Here is a 20,883-nt window from a genome sequence, read left to right on the forward strand (position 1 = left end):
ATATCTTATCCCACTGGACTGGGTCTAAAGTTAGTAAGGCAGGCCCTGAGAGGGGAGCAATGTCAACAGAACGGGGTGGGGCAGGGTTTTCCCAGCTGGGAAAGGTACGTCCCTCCCTTCCAAGATGCCAGCACCCTGGAGCAAAGCCCAATTTTCCCCTTGCTAGTTACAGCTCTGGTCAGGTAGTGCAACAGCTAAGGTGCTTATCCCATGGTGAAGACTGCAGAGGGTTGAGGCAGTAAGGTGGTACAGTGGATAGAGCATGGGGGCCTGGAGTCAGGAGGACCTGAGTTCAGAAACACTTACTAGCTGTGTGACCCTGGGCAAGTTTCCTAACTCTGCCTAAAAAAAGACTCCAGAGAGTTTGTGAACATGGATTTTTTTGGGGGGCTGGGCAATGAGGGTTAAGTGACTTACCCAGGGTCACACAGCTAGTAAGTGTCAAGTGTCTGAGGCTGGATTTGAACTCAGGTTCTCCTGAATCCAGGGCAGGTACTTTATCCACTTCACCACCTAGCTTCCCCATGGACTTTTTTGGGGGTGGGGTGGGGATGACACCTTTATTTTCACAAACCTCTAACTGGAACTTTTCATTTCCTTCAATTACTTAAAAATGTGATTCTGAGAAGGGATCTGCTGTCTTCACTAGACAGCCCAAGGAGTCCATGACAGGAAAAAAAGATTAAGAACCTCAATTCTAGAGAAAAAGTCTAAACATGCTGGTGAGCCCTTTGGAGGTGAGAATCCTCCTGCAGGTAGAGAATGACAAGGGAAGGAATCAGTTTCTTATCCAGCAGAACTAGCCAATCAATTGATAGTCACTTATTAAGTGTTTACTATGTTCCAGTTGTTGTGCTAGGCACTGGGGATAGGAAGTTGGTGAAACAGCATTTATTAGGCACTTATTATGTGCCTGGCACTGTGCTAAGTGCTAGTGATGCAAAGAAAGACAAAAACATGGGTCCTTGACTCGAAGGAGCTCACAGGGTAACAGGGGAGGGAGGGAACCAGACACACAACTACCTACAAGTTACATATATCCAGTCTAAATGAAAAGTAATCTGCAGAGAGAAGGCACTAGTAGTGGGGGAACTGGGAAAGGTCTCCTGTGGACAGTAGAATTTAAACTGCGTATTGATGGAAGCCAGGAGTGAGAGGTGAGGAAGAATATCATTCTAGGCATGGGGCACAGGCAGGGCAAAGGCCCGGCAATGGGAGATGGGATGACCTGTGAATGAGGAACAGCAAAGTGGACCTATGATTTTCAGTGAAATCACAGGGAAGTCCCAGGCGAGGAAATGCCTTCCACTGATGCAAGGCTATACCTTTTTCAAAACTTATTGTCTCATAGAGTTGCCTGGGACCGTGCAAAGCTGTGACTCGCCCAGACTCACTGGTACTTATGTGTCAGAGGCAGTACAGTTCTCTGATCATGACACCGAGAAATGGACATAAAATAGTGAAGCAAACAGTTCCTGATCTTCTTCAGGGAAGAAGGAAAGTGGCAACTACTTCTGCTGGGTTTTCCATCCTGATGTTGGTCCAGCCCCCAAATCTCCTGTCTCTGATTTCCCACTCCTGAGAATAGAAGGCCTCCATCCCTCGCAGGATCTCAAGCCAAGGCAGCACGGTGCTTTAGAGATAACCTGGGGCTTGGGCCTAGTTTGGGTCGTATCACTTGCTAGTCACATGACTGTGGGCAAGTTTCTTTTACTCAGCCTCAGTTTCCCCTACTTGCTCTCTTCAGACATGAAAGAGGGTGAATGTGAAGAAAATGATCCATGAACTAAAAATCGCCATAGGGATGGGAGTTAGATTGGAAGCTCACTGAGGGCAGGGACTGCGTTTTGCCTCTTGATAATACCAATGCTCAGTACAGGGCCTGACACATGGTAGGTTTTCTTTTCCTTTGCCACAACACCGGTCCCCCAGGCCGGTGGATTCCCTAAGCATGGATCCATGGGTTCCATCTGGACATGCAAATGAAGAGGCTTGGAACTCCTGAGGACACTTATCGAGCCAAACAGATCTGGTAGCTCAGGCACGGGCAGCCGAGGCTGCGGCAAAACAAACTCCAGAAGAGATCAGCCCCCCATCCCCCAAAGAAAAACCAACCTCCCCTCCCCCAACCCTTGTCCAACATGTAGAGCTGCCACCTCTCTGTTGGAGCTCATCCAGGCACTGCAGGCAACGATGGGGTTGTACAACCACGCCTGACACAGGAGCAAAGACACGCGACCCTCCATCTGTTTTTTCACTTCCCCCACCAAGGCCTCAGTTTCCTTCTCTGTAAAATGACAGAGCTGGACGATGGAGGCTGAGGTTCCTTTTGGCTCTAGATTCCTGATCCTAAAAGCCAGGAGGAGCTTTTGAGGCCGAGCCCAACCCTCCCATTTTACAGATGATGAAGAGGGGAGGTGACCTTGCCCAGCTCAGAGTCAGAATTTGAGCCCGGGGTCCTCTGGCACTCTAAACACATTTGTGCCGTGTTGGGAGGTTTGCAAAGTTCTTTGCATGCATTACTCCAACATCTCAAAACAGCCCTGTGAGGGAGGTACTGTAGGCATTACTATCCGCACAGAGAGGTCAATAGACTTGTCCAAGGTCACATGGCTCAAAAGAATCAGGGTGACATTTGAACCCTGGCGTATCCTGGCTTCCAAAACTCTAACTATCTCTTACATGGGGATTAGCAAATATGCCCAAATGTGCAGCTCGGTGACAGTAGAATAGAGGGCTGAGGCTCGAGTCAGGAAGATCTGAGTTCAAATCCAGTCTCAGACACTCACTAGATGTTAGACTCTGGGCAAATGACTTCATATCTCTCTGACTCAACTTTGTCATCTGTAAAATGGGGGTAATGGCAGCTTTCTCCCAGGGTTGTTGTGAGGACCAAATGATATGGCCCGTGTAAAGGCCTCTGCAAACTTTAAAGTGCTGGCTGTTATTATCACTGGTTATTAGAGCTAGAAGGCATCTCATACTTGACCGACTCTCCACCCTGTTTCTCATGCTGCCTTCCTGCTCCCTCCTCTCCTGCATCAGAAGCAACAAGTCCAGGAGTGCCCTGCAGGGGCTGAGCAGAATCTAGTGCCTTAGCCCAGGGTTTCAAGGGAAACATCAGCTGAGCCCACAAGGAAAAGCCGCATCTTCCCATTGCTGCAAACCGCCCCAGTTCTGCCCCAACCCCCCCTCCCTGTGTCGGGGGGAGCCACATTGGCCAGTGGCTTCCAGCCCCTAGCTGAGGGCCCCTTTGGAGAGGAGCCACGGACACGCCATTTCTGAGTGGCTGCTTCTGAAACTGTCTGCTCCTGACAGGTTATGCTGCCAACCAACAAAGCCACAATTAAAATAATATTCCACTACCAGGCTTCTTGATCCTCTTATACGTTCCATATGGCCAGGAAAGATACAATAATCGCTGGCTTTCAGGATTCCCCCGGCCCCTATTCTTAAATGGCTGTCATTAATCTTAAAGACCAAGGAAGACGACAACTCCGAATCAAGCATGACAGAAAGGGAAGAGAGAGAAGTCGAAAGTGGATGCTTCAAAGGCTGAGATGTGGATTTTATCCTGATGAAATTAGCAAAAGGACTTCGGAGCACCATATTAATTATCTTGGGTCCAGTCTTCTCCACCCTCATCAAAATAACGTTAAATAAAACCTTTCTTTCCCTGGTCCACAGGGAAGGAAAAATGCATTTTCAAGGACTGGGAAGTATTGCAGAGGGAAATAAAACATTTCTAATTTTTAATCCATTAAGCAAAGACAACCAGACGCTGAGCTCAAAGAGAGAGGCAAGGATTTTTAATACAAATATCCTTTGATTCCAGTGGTGGGAATGCTAATTCTCTTCTTTACTGATATATCTCTAGGAGAAGTTGCTTCGGGAGTTGCATTCTGATGAAGGGGTATGAGAGTTTGTCAGAGCCCGTCTCTTGAAACTCACAATCTATTGGGCATTGAAGAATGTGACTGTATAGTGAGCTCTCTAAATCTAGGTGTGAGAAAACTCCACAGGGTTCTCCTTTGGAGGTGGAACACGGGAGCAGTGTTAGACTATAGGTCTTTGGCCAAGGACTAGCCCGATCTAAGGCCTGAAGATGACGATCACCAGTAGGTTGGCTACAAGGCGATGCCCCTGTTTCTGAACATTGTAACTCATGAAACACACAAGAGGGGCCGCAATCTGGATAGGGGAGAGAATGCTCGCCCTAAAGAAGCCGTGGAGCTTCTGAAGGTGAAGAATAGTGACGGCTCATTATGACCATGATTTCATGCCCATGCCTCCCAAGGTGGCCAACAGCCAGCATTTTCTTTAGCTTATTTCTCTTACATGTTTATGATGAACATTTTCCTGCTTGGTCATGTTTCCATAAGTTCTTGACAACAGGAAATCCCTGTTTTTCCTGAACCTCACAGAAAGCCATGTAGATGGCCCAAGAGGAGAAGAATCAGCCTCCCCTGCCCCTCCTCTGGCTCATCACACCCACACCCACGAGGGCACAGACTCTACCTTGTGGGCTCTCGCAGCTCTCCTCGTCGCTGTTGTCTTGACAATTGTTCTCGCCGTCGCATAAAAAGCTCTGGTCGATGCACAGGCCGTTTTTGCAATGGAAGCGGGCTGTGGCGCACAGTAGGGGATTTGCGGCTGAAAAGGGAAAAGAAGATGAGTTACAAGGAGTTCGAGGAATTGTACTGACCTCCTCCTCCACCACCACTGGGAAGATGCTCCCCAGCAGAACAGAGCTGAGCAGAATGTGGTCCTTCAGTGCAGAGTTCAGAGACTTCTCCCTGGCAGGAAGAGCCTTGGACCAAAAACTATAGGGCTAGTGCCTTAGCACTAGCATGGAGCAAATTATCAGGCAGGGGAAAGAGCACACACACATGTACACACGCAAACCTGAGTTGCACAAGCATGACTTCAGAAACTTACATAGCAACATATCTCCATGTGTGAGCCCAAGACAAAGAGCTTTCCTTTCCTATCACAATTCTTAGCAGTTTTCTCATCTAATAAGTGAGAGGGTCCGATTTGATGATCTTCATGGTTCTCCTGACTTCTAAAAGCATAGTTTCTAAGGGCACCTCCAGTTCTTTTTTTTTTTTTTTGGGTGGGGCAATTGGGGTTAAGTGACTTGCCCAGGGTCACGCAGCTAGTAAGTGTCATGTGTCTGAGGCCAGATTTGAACTCAGGTCCTCCTGAATCCAGGGCCATTGCTCTATCCACTGTGCCACCTAGCTACCCCACACCCCCAGTTCTTGACATTTCATGCTCTAAGGTTCCACCCATTCTGACTTCTAACATTCCATATATTGTGAACCCCTTCGGTTCTTTGTTCTAGATTCCCTTCTAGCTCTGACAGTCTATGTTCCATGTTCTAAGGGCCCTCCCAGCTATTGACATTCCATACTCTAAGGTTCCCTCCTGCCTCAGCTTCTAGTATTCTGCGTGCCATGTTTCACGAACCCTTCCAGTTCTTTGTTCTAGAGTTTCTTCTACCTCTGACATTCTGAGTTCCATGTTCAAAGGACCCTACCAGCTTTTGACATTTCATGTTCTAAGGCCCTTTTGTTCTTTTTTTTTTTGGTGAGGCAATTGGGGTTAAGTGACTTGCCCAGGGTCACACAGCTAGTAAGTGTTAAGTGTCTGAGGATGGATTTAAACTCAGGTCCTCCTGAATGCAGGGCCAGTGCTTTATCCACTGCACCACCCAGCTGCCCCATAACATTTATTTCTGTAAAATTTTGAATTCCAAAATTTTCTCCCTCTCTCCTTCCCAAGACAGCAAGCAATCTGATATAGGTTATACAGTACGGTCATGTTAAACATATTTCCACATTAAACATATTTTCACATGTTGTGAATGAAGAATCAGAACTAAAGGAAAAGCCATGAGAAAGAACCACCCCCACCCCCGCCCCAAAGTGAAAATAGTATGTTTTGATCTGCTTTTAGACTCCATAGTTCTTTTTCTGGAGGTGAAGAGCACTTTCCATCATTCATCTTTTGGCATTGTCTTGGATCATTTTATTGCTGAGAAGAGCTAAGTCGATCATCACACAATGTTGTTACTGTGTACAATGTTCTGGTTCTGCTCACTTCACTCCACGTAAGTCTTTCCAGGTTTTAATTTTATGTTCTGTATTCTAAAGACCCTTCCCTATTTGACAGTCTATGTTCTAAGGTCCCTCCTAATACTACAAAATTCTATGGCTTATATTCTAATATAGCTTCTATCTCTGATATTCTATAATTTAAGGTCAATTTTAGCTCCAACCATTCTGTTTTCCATATTCCAGGGTCTCTTGAAGATCTGTCTTTCTATCTTCTAAGGTCTTTTCTATTGAGAACATTCTGTGTTCTGTGCTCATGCCTTTGAAACCACAGAGCTATTGAAGTAGAAGAATATTTTCTACTTGTTACTACTATTATTTTATACCCTTGCTCCCAATAGGATTAGGAGGGCATGGAGCCACCTGTGTTTTACAGTCTTTTCTGATATAATCATTCTATATTCCAAGTCCCTTTCTTGCTCTGACATTCTGTGTTCTGCGTTCTAAGCTCCCTCTGACACTGATATTCTATGATTCTAACCTTAGATCCTATCTGCTGTCCCCAAAACCTTGAACAGAGACTTCTACTCAGTCCTATCTGTTTGATTTGATTGCCACCTTCATGGTTACCACTTTACAACCTCTTTCTGAGGATTCACTGGTGTAATAATGTATGCCACATATTTTGCAAACCTTGAAGTGCCATTCTGGAAATCCCAAAAGTCTTGGCTCAGTGGATAAAGTACTAGAGTCAGGCAGACCCCAGTTCAAATCCAATCCGAGACACTCACCAGCTGTGTGACTCTGGGAAAGTCACTTAACCCTGTTTGCCACAGTTTCCTCATCTGTAAAATGAGTTGCAGAAGGAAACCACTCTAAGGAGCTCTGACAAGAAGACCCTAAATAGGATCACAAGGAACCAGACAGGACTGAAAAACAGCCGAATAACAATAAATTAAAGCTTAAAACTGCACTAAGACTTTTGGGACCCCCTGTATAAGTCATTAGGCCAGGAAAGCAAAAGACTTGTTCCTAGATTACTCACACATTCACAAACCTTTCCCAATCTCCAGAGGGGAAAGTCATCCAACTACAATAAAAAGAGACAAGACCAGATGCAAAGCAAATAAGTGGATTTGGCTATCTGGAAACCTTTCTGATCTGGAACACAGCTGAAAATAGGAAAGGAAATTTTAAAGGCCTCAGAGTAGCCAAAATCGATGCCATGAAGTGGCCACACTGAAATCTAAGCGTTTTCACCCTCTGCTCCATACTTGACACATGATTCTATTATTTGGTTATCTAGCATCTAAGAAAGATAAGGACCACCAAACTGGAAAAAGGAAGAGGAGTGGATTCACAGACTGCAGTGAGAAATAACAGTGAACCACAAAGGGGAAAACAACAACAAAAACAAAAACAACATCATAAAAAGGTATTTACCACTTTAAAAATATAGCAGTCTTGGGCCATGTAGTATGAGGCTAAATAACCCTACATACCCTAATAGGTCCTGTGGGTCCCATTCTATTGTATTACAGTATAGAATTATGATAACCTCTCATCAACAACAGCAATGGTAAAAAACCATTAGCACAACACATTTCTATGATACTTCGAGTATCCTCCCAGTAGCCCCGTGATGTATCTAGTACAAATATTATTCCACCGTTTCAAGACGAGCAAACTGAGCCTCCGAGAGACTTGCCCAAGGTCAAGCTTGTAAATTAAAGGGGTGAGATTTGGATCAATTTCTTCTTACTCTTAATCTCATTCTCCTTCCCTGACATCACGCTGCTTCCCCACATAAAACAAGCTGCTGCCTATTGTTATGACCTTGAGAAGGCACAGAATGGAAAAACAAAAAGAGATCATCAGAACCTATTAAAAATACCCAGAGAAAGGCATCCAACATGTTGGACAGACTTTCTAGGTTGCACTCATGGAAGAAAGGGGGAAAGGTTCACACAGGATGGAGGTGTCCATGGGCTGCAATCTGGCCCTGAAGAGGCCATAGTCCATCCATCAAGGAGTTCGCTGATACACAGACGTCTCAAAGCATCAGCCAGCCTAAATCGAGAGCCAAGGAACAAAAGGGGCAGTGCCTGTATTCTTGGATTCAGCTACAAAACTCTTGGATCTTAAAAGTTCTTTGGTTCTCACTAAATATAGAGGTTTCTAATCAGCACTTTTTCACGAGGGTATACTGGTAGGTGATGACAGAGAATAAAGAATGGTCTGCAAAGCCAGCTCTGCTTGGGGTAGACAGAATACTCCACAGGAAAAATTTGCAACTAAGCACTCTTCTAGTATCAATTCTCGCCACAGCTAAGGGAAAGGATCAAGAGATCATTATTATTGGGAAAACGGACGCCTTGTAGACCTGTAAAGCTTCAAGATAAGTATACAGGAAATGGAGTAATTCCTTGGAAACATTCTACGGAAGTCACTTAAAAGTCTGTGGAGTGTACTCCTTCAAGATCTATTGTCAAAGCCCATAAATTGTGGGGTTCTCATCCCTAGTGCCTCCCCACAATTCCCATTTATTCCTATGTAATCTGATGCTTACCACTCTCAACCACCCTTAAATTTCTTCTCTAATTTTGTTGCCCAGTGTTCCACCCCTTGAGTCTTGGGAAACCAAGTGCCAAAATGTGACATTTCAGAAAAGTATATAGTGCCAAATAAATGCCAGAAATACTTACTGCCTACTGCATGCAAGCCATGATGTAGGCTATGCTCTCAAGGAGTTTCCATTCTTAGGGGACCTTTCTCAGAAAGGTGCAGATATGCAAGACTAGAGGTCAAGAGGGAAATGATGGCTGGATATGTTGATTTGGGAGTCATCAGCATAGATAGAGGTGATAGCTGGCTGAATCAATTGGAGCTGATCAGTTCACTAAGAGAGAGTTGAGGGAAAAGATGGCATAGCCTTGGGGGAACAACTATAAATAGGAAAGATGAACCTACACATGGGACCAGGAAGAGGGGGAAAACCTGGACACAAGAAATAAGGATATGAGGGAGGAGATAAATGCAAAGAACAGGGTCAGGCAAAATCTTATGATTTTATGAGAAATGTGAAGCAGCAGAGATTATTTTCAACTGGGGGGGGAGAGAGAGAGGGGGGGGAAGAAGAAGAAGGAGGAGGAGGAGGGAGAGGAGAGAGGGAGAGGGAGGAAAGGGAAGGAGAGGAGGAAAGAGAGAGAGAAGGGAGAGAGAGAATGGAGAGAGGGAGAGAGGGAGAAAGAAGAGAGGGAAGGAGGGAGAGGGAGAAAGAGAGAGGGGGAGAAGGGTGTGTGTGTGTGTGTGTGTGTGTGTGTGTGTGTGTGTGTGTGTGTGTGTGTGTGTGAAACAGACACAGAGAGAGACAGAGAGAGAAGGGAGGAAGAAGGAGAGAGGGAGAGGGTGTGTGTGTGTGTGTGTGTGTGTGTGTGTGTGTGTGTGTGTGTGTGTGTGTGTGAGAGAGAGAGAGAGAGAGACAGACAGAGAGACAGACAGACAGACAGACAGACAGACAGACAGACAGAGACAGAGAGGAAGATGAGGTAGGGTAGGCCAAGGGGGTAATCAAGAAAGGTTACACGGACAAGGAGGCCCCTGCCTTGGGATCTGAAGGGAGGGGAAGGCTCCGACACACAGAGGCAAGAGTTCGTTTCAGGCACGAGGGGCGTCACAAACAAAGGTGGTTTGGCTGGAATGTGGAATAGGGGCACAGCATGACAGAGCTGGAAGGGCCTTTGAAGGTCATTTAGTTCAACCCCTTCACTTTACCTTTGAGGACACAGAGACCCAGTTAGGAGAAGTAACTTGTCCAAGGTCATAAAGATAAATGTCAGAGGTGGGTCTTGAACCCGGGTTCCTTGACTCCATGCAGATAGGGAAGGGCTGGAAGGATAGGACGGACCCACATCATGGAGGCCCTTGAGCCCAACAATTTGGTAGATGATGAGGAACTATGGAAGGTTTGGAAGGAATGGGATGGCCCACTCCAAGAGATCCATCTAGAAGATTCTATAGGCAGCCACAGGGAGGGGCATCCTCCTAGCCCTAAAGGTGGGCATCTCGCCACATTCTATTCTTGGTCCTCTCCTCTTCTCCCTCAAGACTGTCCTTTGGTGATCTCATCTCCTATGGCTTCAATGATCACCTCTCTGCCAACGACTCCCAGCCCTACACATCTCCATCCCATACCTTGTCCTTGAGCTATAAGGGGCCAAGGGGACATCGGGACTTCAGTGTCCCACAAGCCCTTCAAAGGCGACCATGTCTAAAACAGGACAGCATTTCCAAATCTTCCTCCTCTCTTAGCCCACTTCTCCATTTCTTAGCTGATATCAATCTCCTTCTACTGTCTGAATATCTTCCCATCAGGTCGATCTCAACATGTGAACACAAGAACGAATGCTGGTCTGAGAACGGCAAGAGGAAGCAGAGCCCGCTCGGTGAGGAAAGGCTACATCCCAGCAGGGATCGCCTTCCTCTGTCTCTTGGAAATATTGCCATGCTCCTGACCTTTAAAAGAGAAAATCCAGGCCTGTTCAAGGGGCTGCGTGCCAGCTTCCAGCTCCCACCCTGCAGCCCACAGAATCAGCACAGTGCCTGCTCCCAACAGCTTGCATGGCTGTTCAGAGCCGAGGGGCCCCTGCTCCAGGCTTGGCATTCCCCTATTTGCTGACTATTTAGAGAAGTCAGCTCGGCATAATAGAGAGGCTTCTAGACTTGGAAGCAGGAGAGACCTGCCTCAAATTTCATTGCAGGTTCTTACTGGCCATGAGATCATGGGCCAATAACTTCAGCCTCTGTTCTCACATCTATGAAATGGGTATAATGATAATACCTAGCATTTCAATAGGGCTCTAAGGTCTGCGACGTGCTTTACATAAGTTAATTCTCATTTAATCCTCACAACAACTCTGTGAGGGAGGTGCTATTATTATTCTCATTTTACAGATGAGAAAACTGAGGCAAACAGAGCTTCAGGGACTGGCCCAGGGTCACACAGCTAGTTTGTGTCTGAGGCTGGATTTGAACTCAGGTCTCCCTGACCCCAAGTCTACTACTCTAGCCTAGAAGCCTGGGAAAAGAACATCCTCCAATTGGAAGGGGTCTCTGAAGTCATCCAGGGCAACTCATTACTGAAGAAGCCCAGATCCTGGCATCCCACTATTTGCCAAGGAAGACTGAATTCCCAGGAGACAGGCTGAGAATCAGGCAAAGGGACATCTTTCTGTATTCATCTGCTTTTCCAGCCACGACCAGAAAAAAGAAGACACTCAGGCCTCAGCCATTTGGACTTAACTTCCCACAGATGCCACCCACCCAGATCAGGCTGCGGCCCTGGCTTCCTTGTGAGAATCAACACCTTCAATGTTGGGGGGTGGGAATGAAATGTTTCTGGCTAGAGAATAAAAGACAGGCCAGTTGGTGACAAAGTCTGCCTGGGATTTGGGATGAAGAGTGGGTGTTTCACAAAAGAAGAGATAAGGGAGAGAATGTTTGAAGGAGCTGAGTAATATGCAAATACAGTAGTACTTGAAAAAGAAATATTCTCCAAGCTAACCTTAAAATGAATTTTCAGATCAGAAGAACACATGGGAAGACTTAAATTTTCTTATAAAGTAGGAGCGTCCTGCATATGGAACCATGAGCAACAAACACTGTCATTCATTCATTCATTCATTTGTTGGTTTGTTCGTTTATTTGGGTTAGTTCATTTGTTTACTTGTTCATTCATCCATCCAACTTTTTTCTTTTTCTTTTCTCTCTCTCTCTCTTTCTTTCTTTCTTTCTTTCTTTTTTTTTGTGGGACAGTGAGGGTCAAGTGACTTGCCCAGGGTCATACAGCTAGTAAGTGTCAAGTGTCTGAGGCCACATTTGAACTCAGGTCCTCCTGAATTCAGGGTAGGTGCTTTATCCACTGCGTCACCTAGCTGCCCCATCCAACATTTTAAAAGCACCTCCCTATTTAACTTACCAGCATGCTGCTGTGGGGTACCTTCATCCCTACAACATTGCAGGAAGTCTTTCCTCATTAGGATGTAAGCTACTTGCAACCATGGATTGTCTTTCTTTTTATTTGTATTTTCATCCTATGCACTTGGTACAGTGCCTGGCACATAGTCAACCAATTAGCCAATAAGCCTTTATTAAGCACCTACTATGTGTCACGTACTATGCTAAGTGCTGGGGATACAAAGAAAGAAAAAAGACAGTCCCTGCCCTCAGAAAGCCTACAATCTAGTAAGGGGAGAAAAAAAGCAAACAGATATACAAACATCCTATGTAAATATGTAGGAAATAGGATCAATAAAACAAATAGGGAATAGGATAAATAGGAAATAAACAAAGAGGGATTGGGAAGGGCTTCTTGTAGAAGGTGCGATTTTAGCTGGGATTTGGAAGCCAGGGAAGACTCGAGGTGGGAATGAGGAGGGAGAATACTTCAGCCGGAGAAAATGCCCAGAGTAGAGAATGGAGGATGTCTGTCACCGGATGGAAGAGAACATAGGAACAAGGGGCAGTGGTTATAAGGTACGTGAAGATTGGAAAGGAAGGGAGGACTAGGTTATGAAGGGCATTGAATGCCAAATAAGGGATGTTGTAGATGATCCCAGGGGTCATAGGGAGCCACTGGAGTTTATGGAGAATGGGAGTGACCTGCACTTTAGGAAAATCACTTACTAAGTGCTTACTAAGCGCTTGTTGCCTTGCCTGCCTCTCTGCAGGGACCAGTGCTAGGGGATGAAATGACAAAGATGAAAAATGACAGTTCCTGTTCCTGGGGAAATTAGATTCTAATGTGAGGGAGCAGTAGGGATTGATACAGCTTAAAACAGATGAGCCAAATACAAGCTGCAGAATGAGGGCGGAGCAGACTCAGGCAGAGGGCTGAAGGGAAATCTGAGGAGGGGGAGGACCACACTTTTAATCAGGGCATGGAAGGAAAGGTTAGGAAGAGGTAGAGGCTAAGGGAAACTGAAAGAAGAGAAGGGTTCTGGGAGGAGGCAATGAGGAGGGAGTTCAATCGATTCAGGCAGGGGGAGAGATAGGCAAAAAATCAGAGGTGGGAGGAGAAGCCTGAAGTTCAGGGAATAGCTGGGGGTCCCCTGTGAGGATGGAATGTAGTGCTTGAAATGAGGCTGGAAAGATAGACTTTGAAGGGCTAAGACTTTTGGATTTTGTCTTAAAAGCCACAGGGAGCTACTGCAGATCATGGAATGAAGGAAGGGCCCGGTTACATCTGTATGCTAAGAAGAGTAGTTTCTCATCTGTGTGGAGGAATAATTGGAGGTAGGGAGAGCAATAGGGCATCAATTGTAATGATCCAGGAGACAGGCGATAAGGACCTGAATCAGAGATCGGGGTGGAGACTCTACTTGGGAAGAGAAGGGAAGATATGAGAAGGCTGTCACAGAGGTGGAACTGACAATATTTGGTAACTAAGTGGATATGGGGGAGGAGGGAGTGAATGAGAAAGGAAAAGAAATAAGAGAGAGAGAGAGAGAGAGAGAGAGAGAGAGAGAGAGAGAGTGTGTGTGTGTGTGTGTGTGTGTGTGTGTGTGTGTGTGTGTGTGTGTGTGTAGCACCTACTTACAACTCTGGGAGGTAGGCAGTGTTATTTCCCCCATTTTACAAAGAAGGAAACTGAAGCAAAAGAGAGTTAAGTGACCTGCCCAGGGTCACACAGTCAATATGACTCCACAGTACATAAGCAAAGGATTAAAAAGGCACTTGATAAACATTTCAACCATGTACAGGAGGGAGGGGGCTTCGGATTGGCCTAACAGCCACTTATCTAGGTCTGCAGGAGGGGGTGGCAATGTCCTCATTGTAGTTTCTACAAAAGAACAGGATGAGATCCAAGCTGACCAATCATACACAGTGAGCAACTTCAGGAAAGGAAAGATAGGGTGACATAGGGGCAGTGTGGCAGTGGATGGAAATTGGAAGAAGCCGAGTTCGAATCCTGTCTCCAGCAAGTCCAGTGCTTCTTTAGGCTTTACGGTTCTCTATCTTCTGTGAAAACTGGCCTGCACAACCAGGAATGATTTCCTTTCTTCCCTTTGCCTCCCCTTGACTACTCCCCACCAGATGGTTTTTTGCTTGCTATTTTATTATATTGTGTTGTATTTATTTTGATTTCATGCTGTATTTTAATTTTTTTATATTTTATTGTATACTCATATTTATCGTGGATGTTGTTGATGACGGTGATAGCATTTCTACAGTCTCAAATGAGATCATATTTGCAAGAAGAGCATATCACAGTGGTTGGCACACAGTAGGTGTTTCAGGAGTTCTCCCCTAGTAGTGTGGAAGGTTCTCAAAGGCAGGTCTTGGTTCAGTTTGTTTTTCTTAAATCTCTGTTAGCACTGAGGACAGTACTGGGTTCCTAGAAGTTCACCGTTTCAAGGATCTCCCCTTGGCTCCTGTGACTGGCTACCCTGATGGAGATCCAAGCTGAACTAGACATTGGCAGCTTCTCTTCAAGGGTTGTGTGACCAAAATCCAAATTCAATTGGGTTGATGCCCAACTGTGCGGAGAACGCCCCTCCAAACTCTGCTAGGCTGAGCCTTAGCTCAGCATGCCACCGGGCCCAGAATGGCAGGAGCCACCAGAGGCTTGGCTGGGTTCTACTCAAGTGGCTTTCTAGAACCTAGCATCTTCTTCCACGATGAGATGCCTCTATGATGGGGTGTAGAACTAGGACGTGTATGAATAGAGCTAACAGGAAGTAAGCATTAATCACTGCTGAATGAAGGAAGGAAACACAGAAAGCAGATTAGATATGGGAAATGAACAAGAGAAAGCCTGGGGGGAGGGAGATCTTTGGCCTAACCATTCTCTCTACACGGGAAGGTCTCATGTGGTGTAGGCAAAAGAACACCAGATGCGGAGCTGAAGGACATGTGTTCAAATGACTCTCCTTCTTACTATCTCTGTGACCTTGTGCAAGTGATCTGAGCCCTCTGGGATTTATTTTCCTTATCTATGAAATGGGTTCAGGTATATGCTTGGGCAACCGTAGCTGAAGACATACAAATTTTAAGTATTCTGAGTGACGGAGACAAAGGAGAACACACAACAACTGGTGGAACTCAAAGTCAGATGGAATTCAATTTGAAAGGGTTGTTGGTTGACATAAATTTTGAATGAAAGGAGAAATGAAAGTAGAGGTGGGGAGAGGAGAACTTGAGTATGCAATAAATAGAGCCCTGGATTTCAAGTCAGAAAGAATGGAGTTCAAATCCAGTCTCAGACACTTAGTAGCTGTGGGACCCTGGGCAAGTCACTTCACACCTGTCTGCCTCAGTTTCCTCATCTGTAAAATGAGCTGGAGAAGGAAATGGTAAATCCACTCCAATATCTTTGCTGAGAAAACCTCAAATGAGGTCACAGAGAGTTAGACATGACTAAAATGACTGAACAACAACAACAAATAGCACCTGCCCACCAGGGTTGCTGTGAGGATCCAGTGAGATATTTGTAAACCACTCAGAAAACCTTCAAACACAGTGTCAGCGCTAGCTATTATTATCTATTAAGACATGGTGGTGGACAAAAGGTGGGTCAGGAGGGAGGGTGCACCCATGAGAGGTCTGGAGGGGTGGCCCAAGTCCTCAGGTAACTTTGGGTGCAGAGACACTTACTACAGTTTTCTTCGTCGCTGCCATCTGGACAGTCCTCGAACCCATTGCATCTGAAGCGGCCTATGATACAGTGGATGCCACTGGAGCAGGGGAAGAAGGTCGGCCCACACTTGGACTTGGCCTTGGCTGGAAGAAGAAAGATAAGCAGAGCAGGTTATTAGGGGAGGCCTTCCGGTGCTAATCCCTGCCCGTCACCCAGAGTGATGGACCGCTGGGTCCTCTAAGATTCAGCTTCTGGGAAGAATGATTAGAATGATCAAGCTGGGCCTCAAAGACAAGATCCGAGGATGCGCCTCCCTCCACCCTGTCGGGGGAATGTCAGACTTTGATGTGACCATTAGCTTTGCTGAACCGTTCCCCTCCCCTCTTTTTTTTTTTCTTTTCTTCTTTCTTATTAAAGCTAGCTCTCTGGGAGGGGCACTTTGGGAAATAAATGTGGGTGCTGGAAAGGCAGAGGATATCAATGAACAAGCTCAGAGCTCTTTTCTCTGCTACACCACCCACCCACCCCATCTTCTCCTGGATTTTTTTCTGACGTGTCATGTTAACATCACACATTGGGGGTGGGGGAGAGGACTGCTTTACTAGTTTGGATTTCAGAGGAAGGATCGCCATCAGAGACTAAGAGCAGGAAGGGATCAGAGAAGCCATTTGGTTTACCTCCTTTAAGATTCCACAGATGAGGAAGGGGAGGGAGAGGTGAAGCATCTTTGTTCAAGGTCACACCGGAGGGACGAAGCAAAGCTTGTCCACGGGCAAGTCCCTCACCCCATCTCAGCCTCATTTTCCTCATCAGTCAAATGAGGATAATAACTGTATTCAGTCAAGTGGCACTCATTAAGTGCCTATTATGAGCTAACCACTGTGTTAAGCCCTAGCCCTTACCCTCGCAGGGCTGTTGTGTGACTAAGAGGAGAGAATTAATTCATGGAAAATGCTTTTTGAAACTTGAGTACTATGTAAAAATTGAATGCTGTTATTACTGTTATTGTTAGAAGGCAGATGGGTGGCTCAGTGGATAGAGCACTGGGCCTGGAGTCAGGAAGACCTGCGTTCAAATCCTGACTCAGACACTTACTAGCTGTGTGATCCTGGGCAAGTCACTTAACCTTTGTTTACCTAACTCCACTGGAGAAGGAAATGGAAAATCACCCCAGTATCCTTGCCAAGACAACTCCATGGACAGTATGGTCACAAAGAGTTGGACACAACTGAACAGCAACAATTGTTATTATAATTTTGTAATAGGAAGAGACAAGGAGGCCAAGAGGTTGAGAGCACAGAGGGCTAAGTAGAGGCCCCGGGATCAAAAGTCATATTCCTGTTAGGTTAACGAGGTTAACTGCCTTCCATTCCACATTCTTAGGACAATGAATGATTTAGGTCTGATCTCATAAAACTGATTCCTGGATGAGGCTGAGAACAGTATCATCACCATGAGGCCACAGCTTTCCTGAGCTGAGAAGAGACAGATAGGGACAAGAGAGGGTAGGGACTGAGGAGACAGACACAGGTTTTGGAGAAGGTTTTTTGAGGTCCTTGGCCACAAGCTATATTCCCAAATGAGGTCATTCCTTCCCAAATCAGAGAACCAGATATTTATAGTGAGAAGGGATTGCTGAAGCCATTCGGTACTTCCATCTCATTCTACAGATGGGGAAACTGAGGCCAAGAGAGGTTGAGCAACTGGTCTGAGCTCACACAGCTTGTAAATATCATCTCCAGGATTCGAATCCAGATCCTTGGACCACAAATCCATTGACCTATTATAATATTATGCCAGTCTGGTGCTGCCAATTAGAAGAAAGCCTTCACAATAAGAAAGGCTTCTTTCTGCTCCGATAAATTCTTCCTCTCACATCCTATCTAAGAGTAATTTGAAAAGAAGCCACTTTTGCTTGATTTAGTGTCCTGCTAACAAAAGCACACTGTTTGGAGTGATGTATTTCCCCATTAACAGTGCTGGTAGTTCTAGGTTAGGCTCCTAAGATGTAAGATAGGATCTGTCATTACATTCCAGGTATTCAAGCACTCCCTCCTAGCCTTCCCCCTCCATGAAGACCTCTTCCCTCTCTTTTATTTTTCCCCTCCTCCCTCTTCTCCTAAAAGAAGAATCCAAGGTCCTCTAAGAAATAATAGAATAACAGACCATTACTTTAGAGAAAACAGGCAGTAAATTAACTCAGTGTTACTGCCATCAGTAACACACCAACTTTGGCAGCAGCCAATTCACAATCAAAAGGACTTTAAGACCTGCTTTTAAAAACCCAAAGAAAACTGCTCTTCAACACCTCCCTGCCACCCTGCTGCCCCCTCAGTTCCAGATTTGGGATTGTTACCCATGTGTTTTTCAACCTGAGTAGGCTGGTAAAAATAGTAAAGCAATCCTAGCCATTATTTAAACATTTTATAAAGTATTTTAGATGTGGCATAGTGCTCCTCAACCGCTGACTGATGAGCATTTTTCCTTGCTGAATAAGACCTATCATACCTCATTCCTTCCTTTCTTTGGAATAGTGGTGGGTAGGTAATATGGATGGCGAATGAATCAAATGCTTTCAAGTGGTGATATCTGGGTTGGTTGGCTCTTGGTAGCCCCAGTTCCTGTGGCTTAGCTCTTTTTATTTGTTACAAATGAAGGCTCTGGAAATGAAAAGAATCTAAAAACAAAAGGCATCAGTGAAACTAAAAAAAGAAAAAAAGCCTATCCTGATAGAGAAGACAAAAGCATAGGAAGTCACCTACAGAGAAACTGTAAAGAATGAACTGGATTTGGACTCTGAAGATTTGGGTTCTAATCCTTGATCAGGTATTTTCTAGCTTTGGATTCTTAGACCCTGGCTTCACTTTCCTTCTCTGTAAGATTAGGGGCATAGACTAGACCTTGCCCTAGACACTATAGCACTACAGAAAAGAACATCTACCATGGTAGAGAGGACCACAGTGATTGACCAAAACTCTTTCCAAAGGAGAAATGAAGATCAGACCAATCTCCCTTGCTAAATTATGTATGTTTCTTTCTTTCTTTTTTTTGTGGGGCAATGAGGGTTAAGTGACTTGCCCAGGGTCACACAGATAGTAAGTGTCAATTGTCTGAGGCTGGATTTGAACTCAGGTCCTCCTGAATCGAGGGCTGGTGCTTTATCCATTGTGCCATCTAGCTGCCCCTGTACGTTCCTTTTGACACCAGCATATCCCACCTGTTCCAAGGTGCCTTTCCTTCCTGCCAACACAGAATCAGAGAATTTAAGAATTAGAATGAACCTCAGCAGCCATCCAATCCAACCCATAATTCCACAAGAATCACACTGCACTGTGATGAAATAATGGGATTTAGCAGATACTCAAAGACCCACCTGGAGATTAATCTATACTGATTGAATCAAGTGAGAGTGATTGACTGCTGATTAAGCCTACTTCAAGTTAACTGGATTGTAATCACACCTGGCTAGCCCTTAAGAAGGTATTGTTCTTAGAAACTAGACTGTGAACTCGACTTGAGAACACCTTCAAAGCCAATGGATTTGGAGGACAGCAACCAATCACCTTGAAGCAGTGTGTAAGGACCACCTCTGTTCCAGACCTATAAAAAGCTTCCACAATCAGCTTGCTGTGGAGTTCCTGATTAAAGCAGGCTCGTGGAGGAGGACTTGAGGAAGAACCCAACCAGGCTGGAACTCTAGGCTAGGTAGGACTTCTTTTTCTTAACTTTCTGAACTCCTTGTAAATATCTGTATGCTTTAATAAATGTTTAATGCCCAAAGACTGGTACCGAAACTTTTTAATTTAAGGTGATCACACAATATAGATTTTAAACATCACAGCACTCTACCCAACAAGTGGTCCACCAGCCTTGGTTTATAAGCAGCTGTGGGTAGGGACTGTCTCCTTTCTGTATCCCTAGGGCCTAACAGTATGACTGACATATAGTAGATGCCAAATAAAGGCTTCATGATAGATTGAATACTCCCATGCAGGAAGAATGCATTCCCTCCTACAGTTTCCCACCTCAGGTTAGGTTGGGTTTAATGGTTCCATCAAGTTTAAATTAGCCCCCTTGAGACTTGAGTCCATTACTCCTAGTTTGTTTTTTTTTTTTCATCACTCCTAGTTTTGCCCCCTGGAGCCTAACTGAAAAGTCTACTCCCTCTCCTAGTACTTGAAGATAGAAATATTCACTTCTCGAGGATAAACCCACTCCACTCCCCATTAACAGTGCTTGTATCTCTAGGTTAGGCTTGTAAGACAAGGATTCAAAACCCTTTATCATCCTGGCTGTCCTCTACTGCTTCCTCTGTAGCTTGTCAGGAAGGAGAGGGGTTGTCTCTGAGATTTCCATGGTGTAGGAAACTCCCAGGTGAGAAAACTCACCCTATCAATGCAGGTTACTACCCTCTCCACAAATTAAAACCTTAGAGAATTGCCTAGAGCAGAGGCATCAAAATATGTGGTGTACAACCCTCCTGAGTGTGGATGAACAGAATGCAAATATAACTGGGAAATACATGACAATATATACAACACACATACATAATATTGCATTTTAAAACAAAGTCAATTTATTTTTGTTTTTTGGGTGGGGCAATGAGGGTCAAGTGACTTGCCAAGGGTCACACAGCTAGTAAGTGTCAAGTGTCCACTGCGCCACCTAGCTGCCCCCAACAAAGTCAATCTGTGACCCACAGGGCTCCTTCTGTATGGTTTGATGGTGCCTGTTTCTATTTGAGGTCGACATCATCAGCCCAGACTCCTGAAAATTTAAGGGACTTGCCCAGGGGGATACAGCCAGGATGATCAGAGGCAGGATTCAAATCCAGATCTTTCTGACTTCGAGGTCACCTCCCTATCCACTATGCTTCACTGCCTCTTATCTTTTCGATGCTCTTCCTAAAATGTGGTACCTGGAACTGAATATAATGTTCTAGATATTGTCTGATGAAGACTGAGTACATCTCTACTACCCCCTCCTTATTTCTGGAATGTTTTCCTCTCTTAATGCACTTCAAGGTCACATTTACTTTTCTGGTGGCCATATCACACTGTGACTCACATTGAACTTGTGGTCCAGTAAGGTCCCTAGATCTTTTTCATAGAAAATTGCCCATTACCTATGCCTCCCCACTCTTGTACTTACAAAGTCCACTTCTTTCTTTCTTCTTTTTTTTTTTTT

General features: G+C 45.2%; 1 protein-coding gene across 3 annotated transcripts in view; it reads right to left on the reverse strand.

Annotated features, from left to right (window-relative positions):
- LDLRAD3 (low density lipoprotein receptor class A domain containing 3) overlaps positions 1-20,883 on the reverse strand; it is a 274,323-nt gene that overhangs the window by 101,755 nt on the left and 151,685 nt on the right. For all 3 annotated transcript variants that reach the window (XM_043973191.1, XM_043973189.1, XM_043973188.1), the window contains exons 3-4: positions 15,714-15,839; positions 4,519-4,653 (exon numbers count right to left, since the gene is read on the reverse strand). In XM_043973191.1, the coding sequence (XP_043829126.1) occupies positions 4,519-4,653; positions 15,714-15,839 (261 nt within the window). The remainder of the gene's footprint in view (positions 1-4,518; positions 4,654-15,713; positions 15,840-20,883) is intronic.

This window comes from Dromiciops gliroides, chromosome 6 (assembly GCF_019393635.1).
Source record: "Dromiciops gliroides isolate mDroGli1 chromosome 6, mDroGli1.pri, whole genome shotgun sequence".
Taxonomy (NCBI): Eukaryota; Metazoa; Chordata; class Mammalia; order Microbiotheria; family Microbiotheriidae; genus Dromiciops; species Dromiciops gliroides.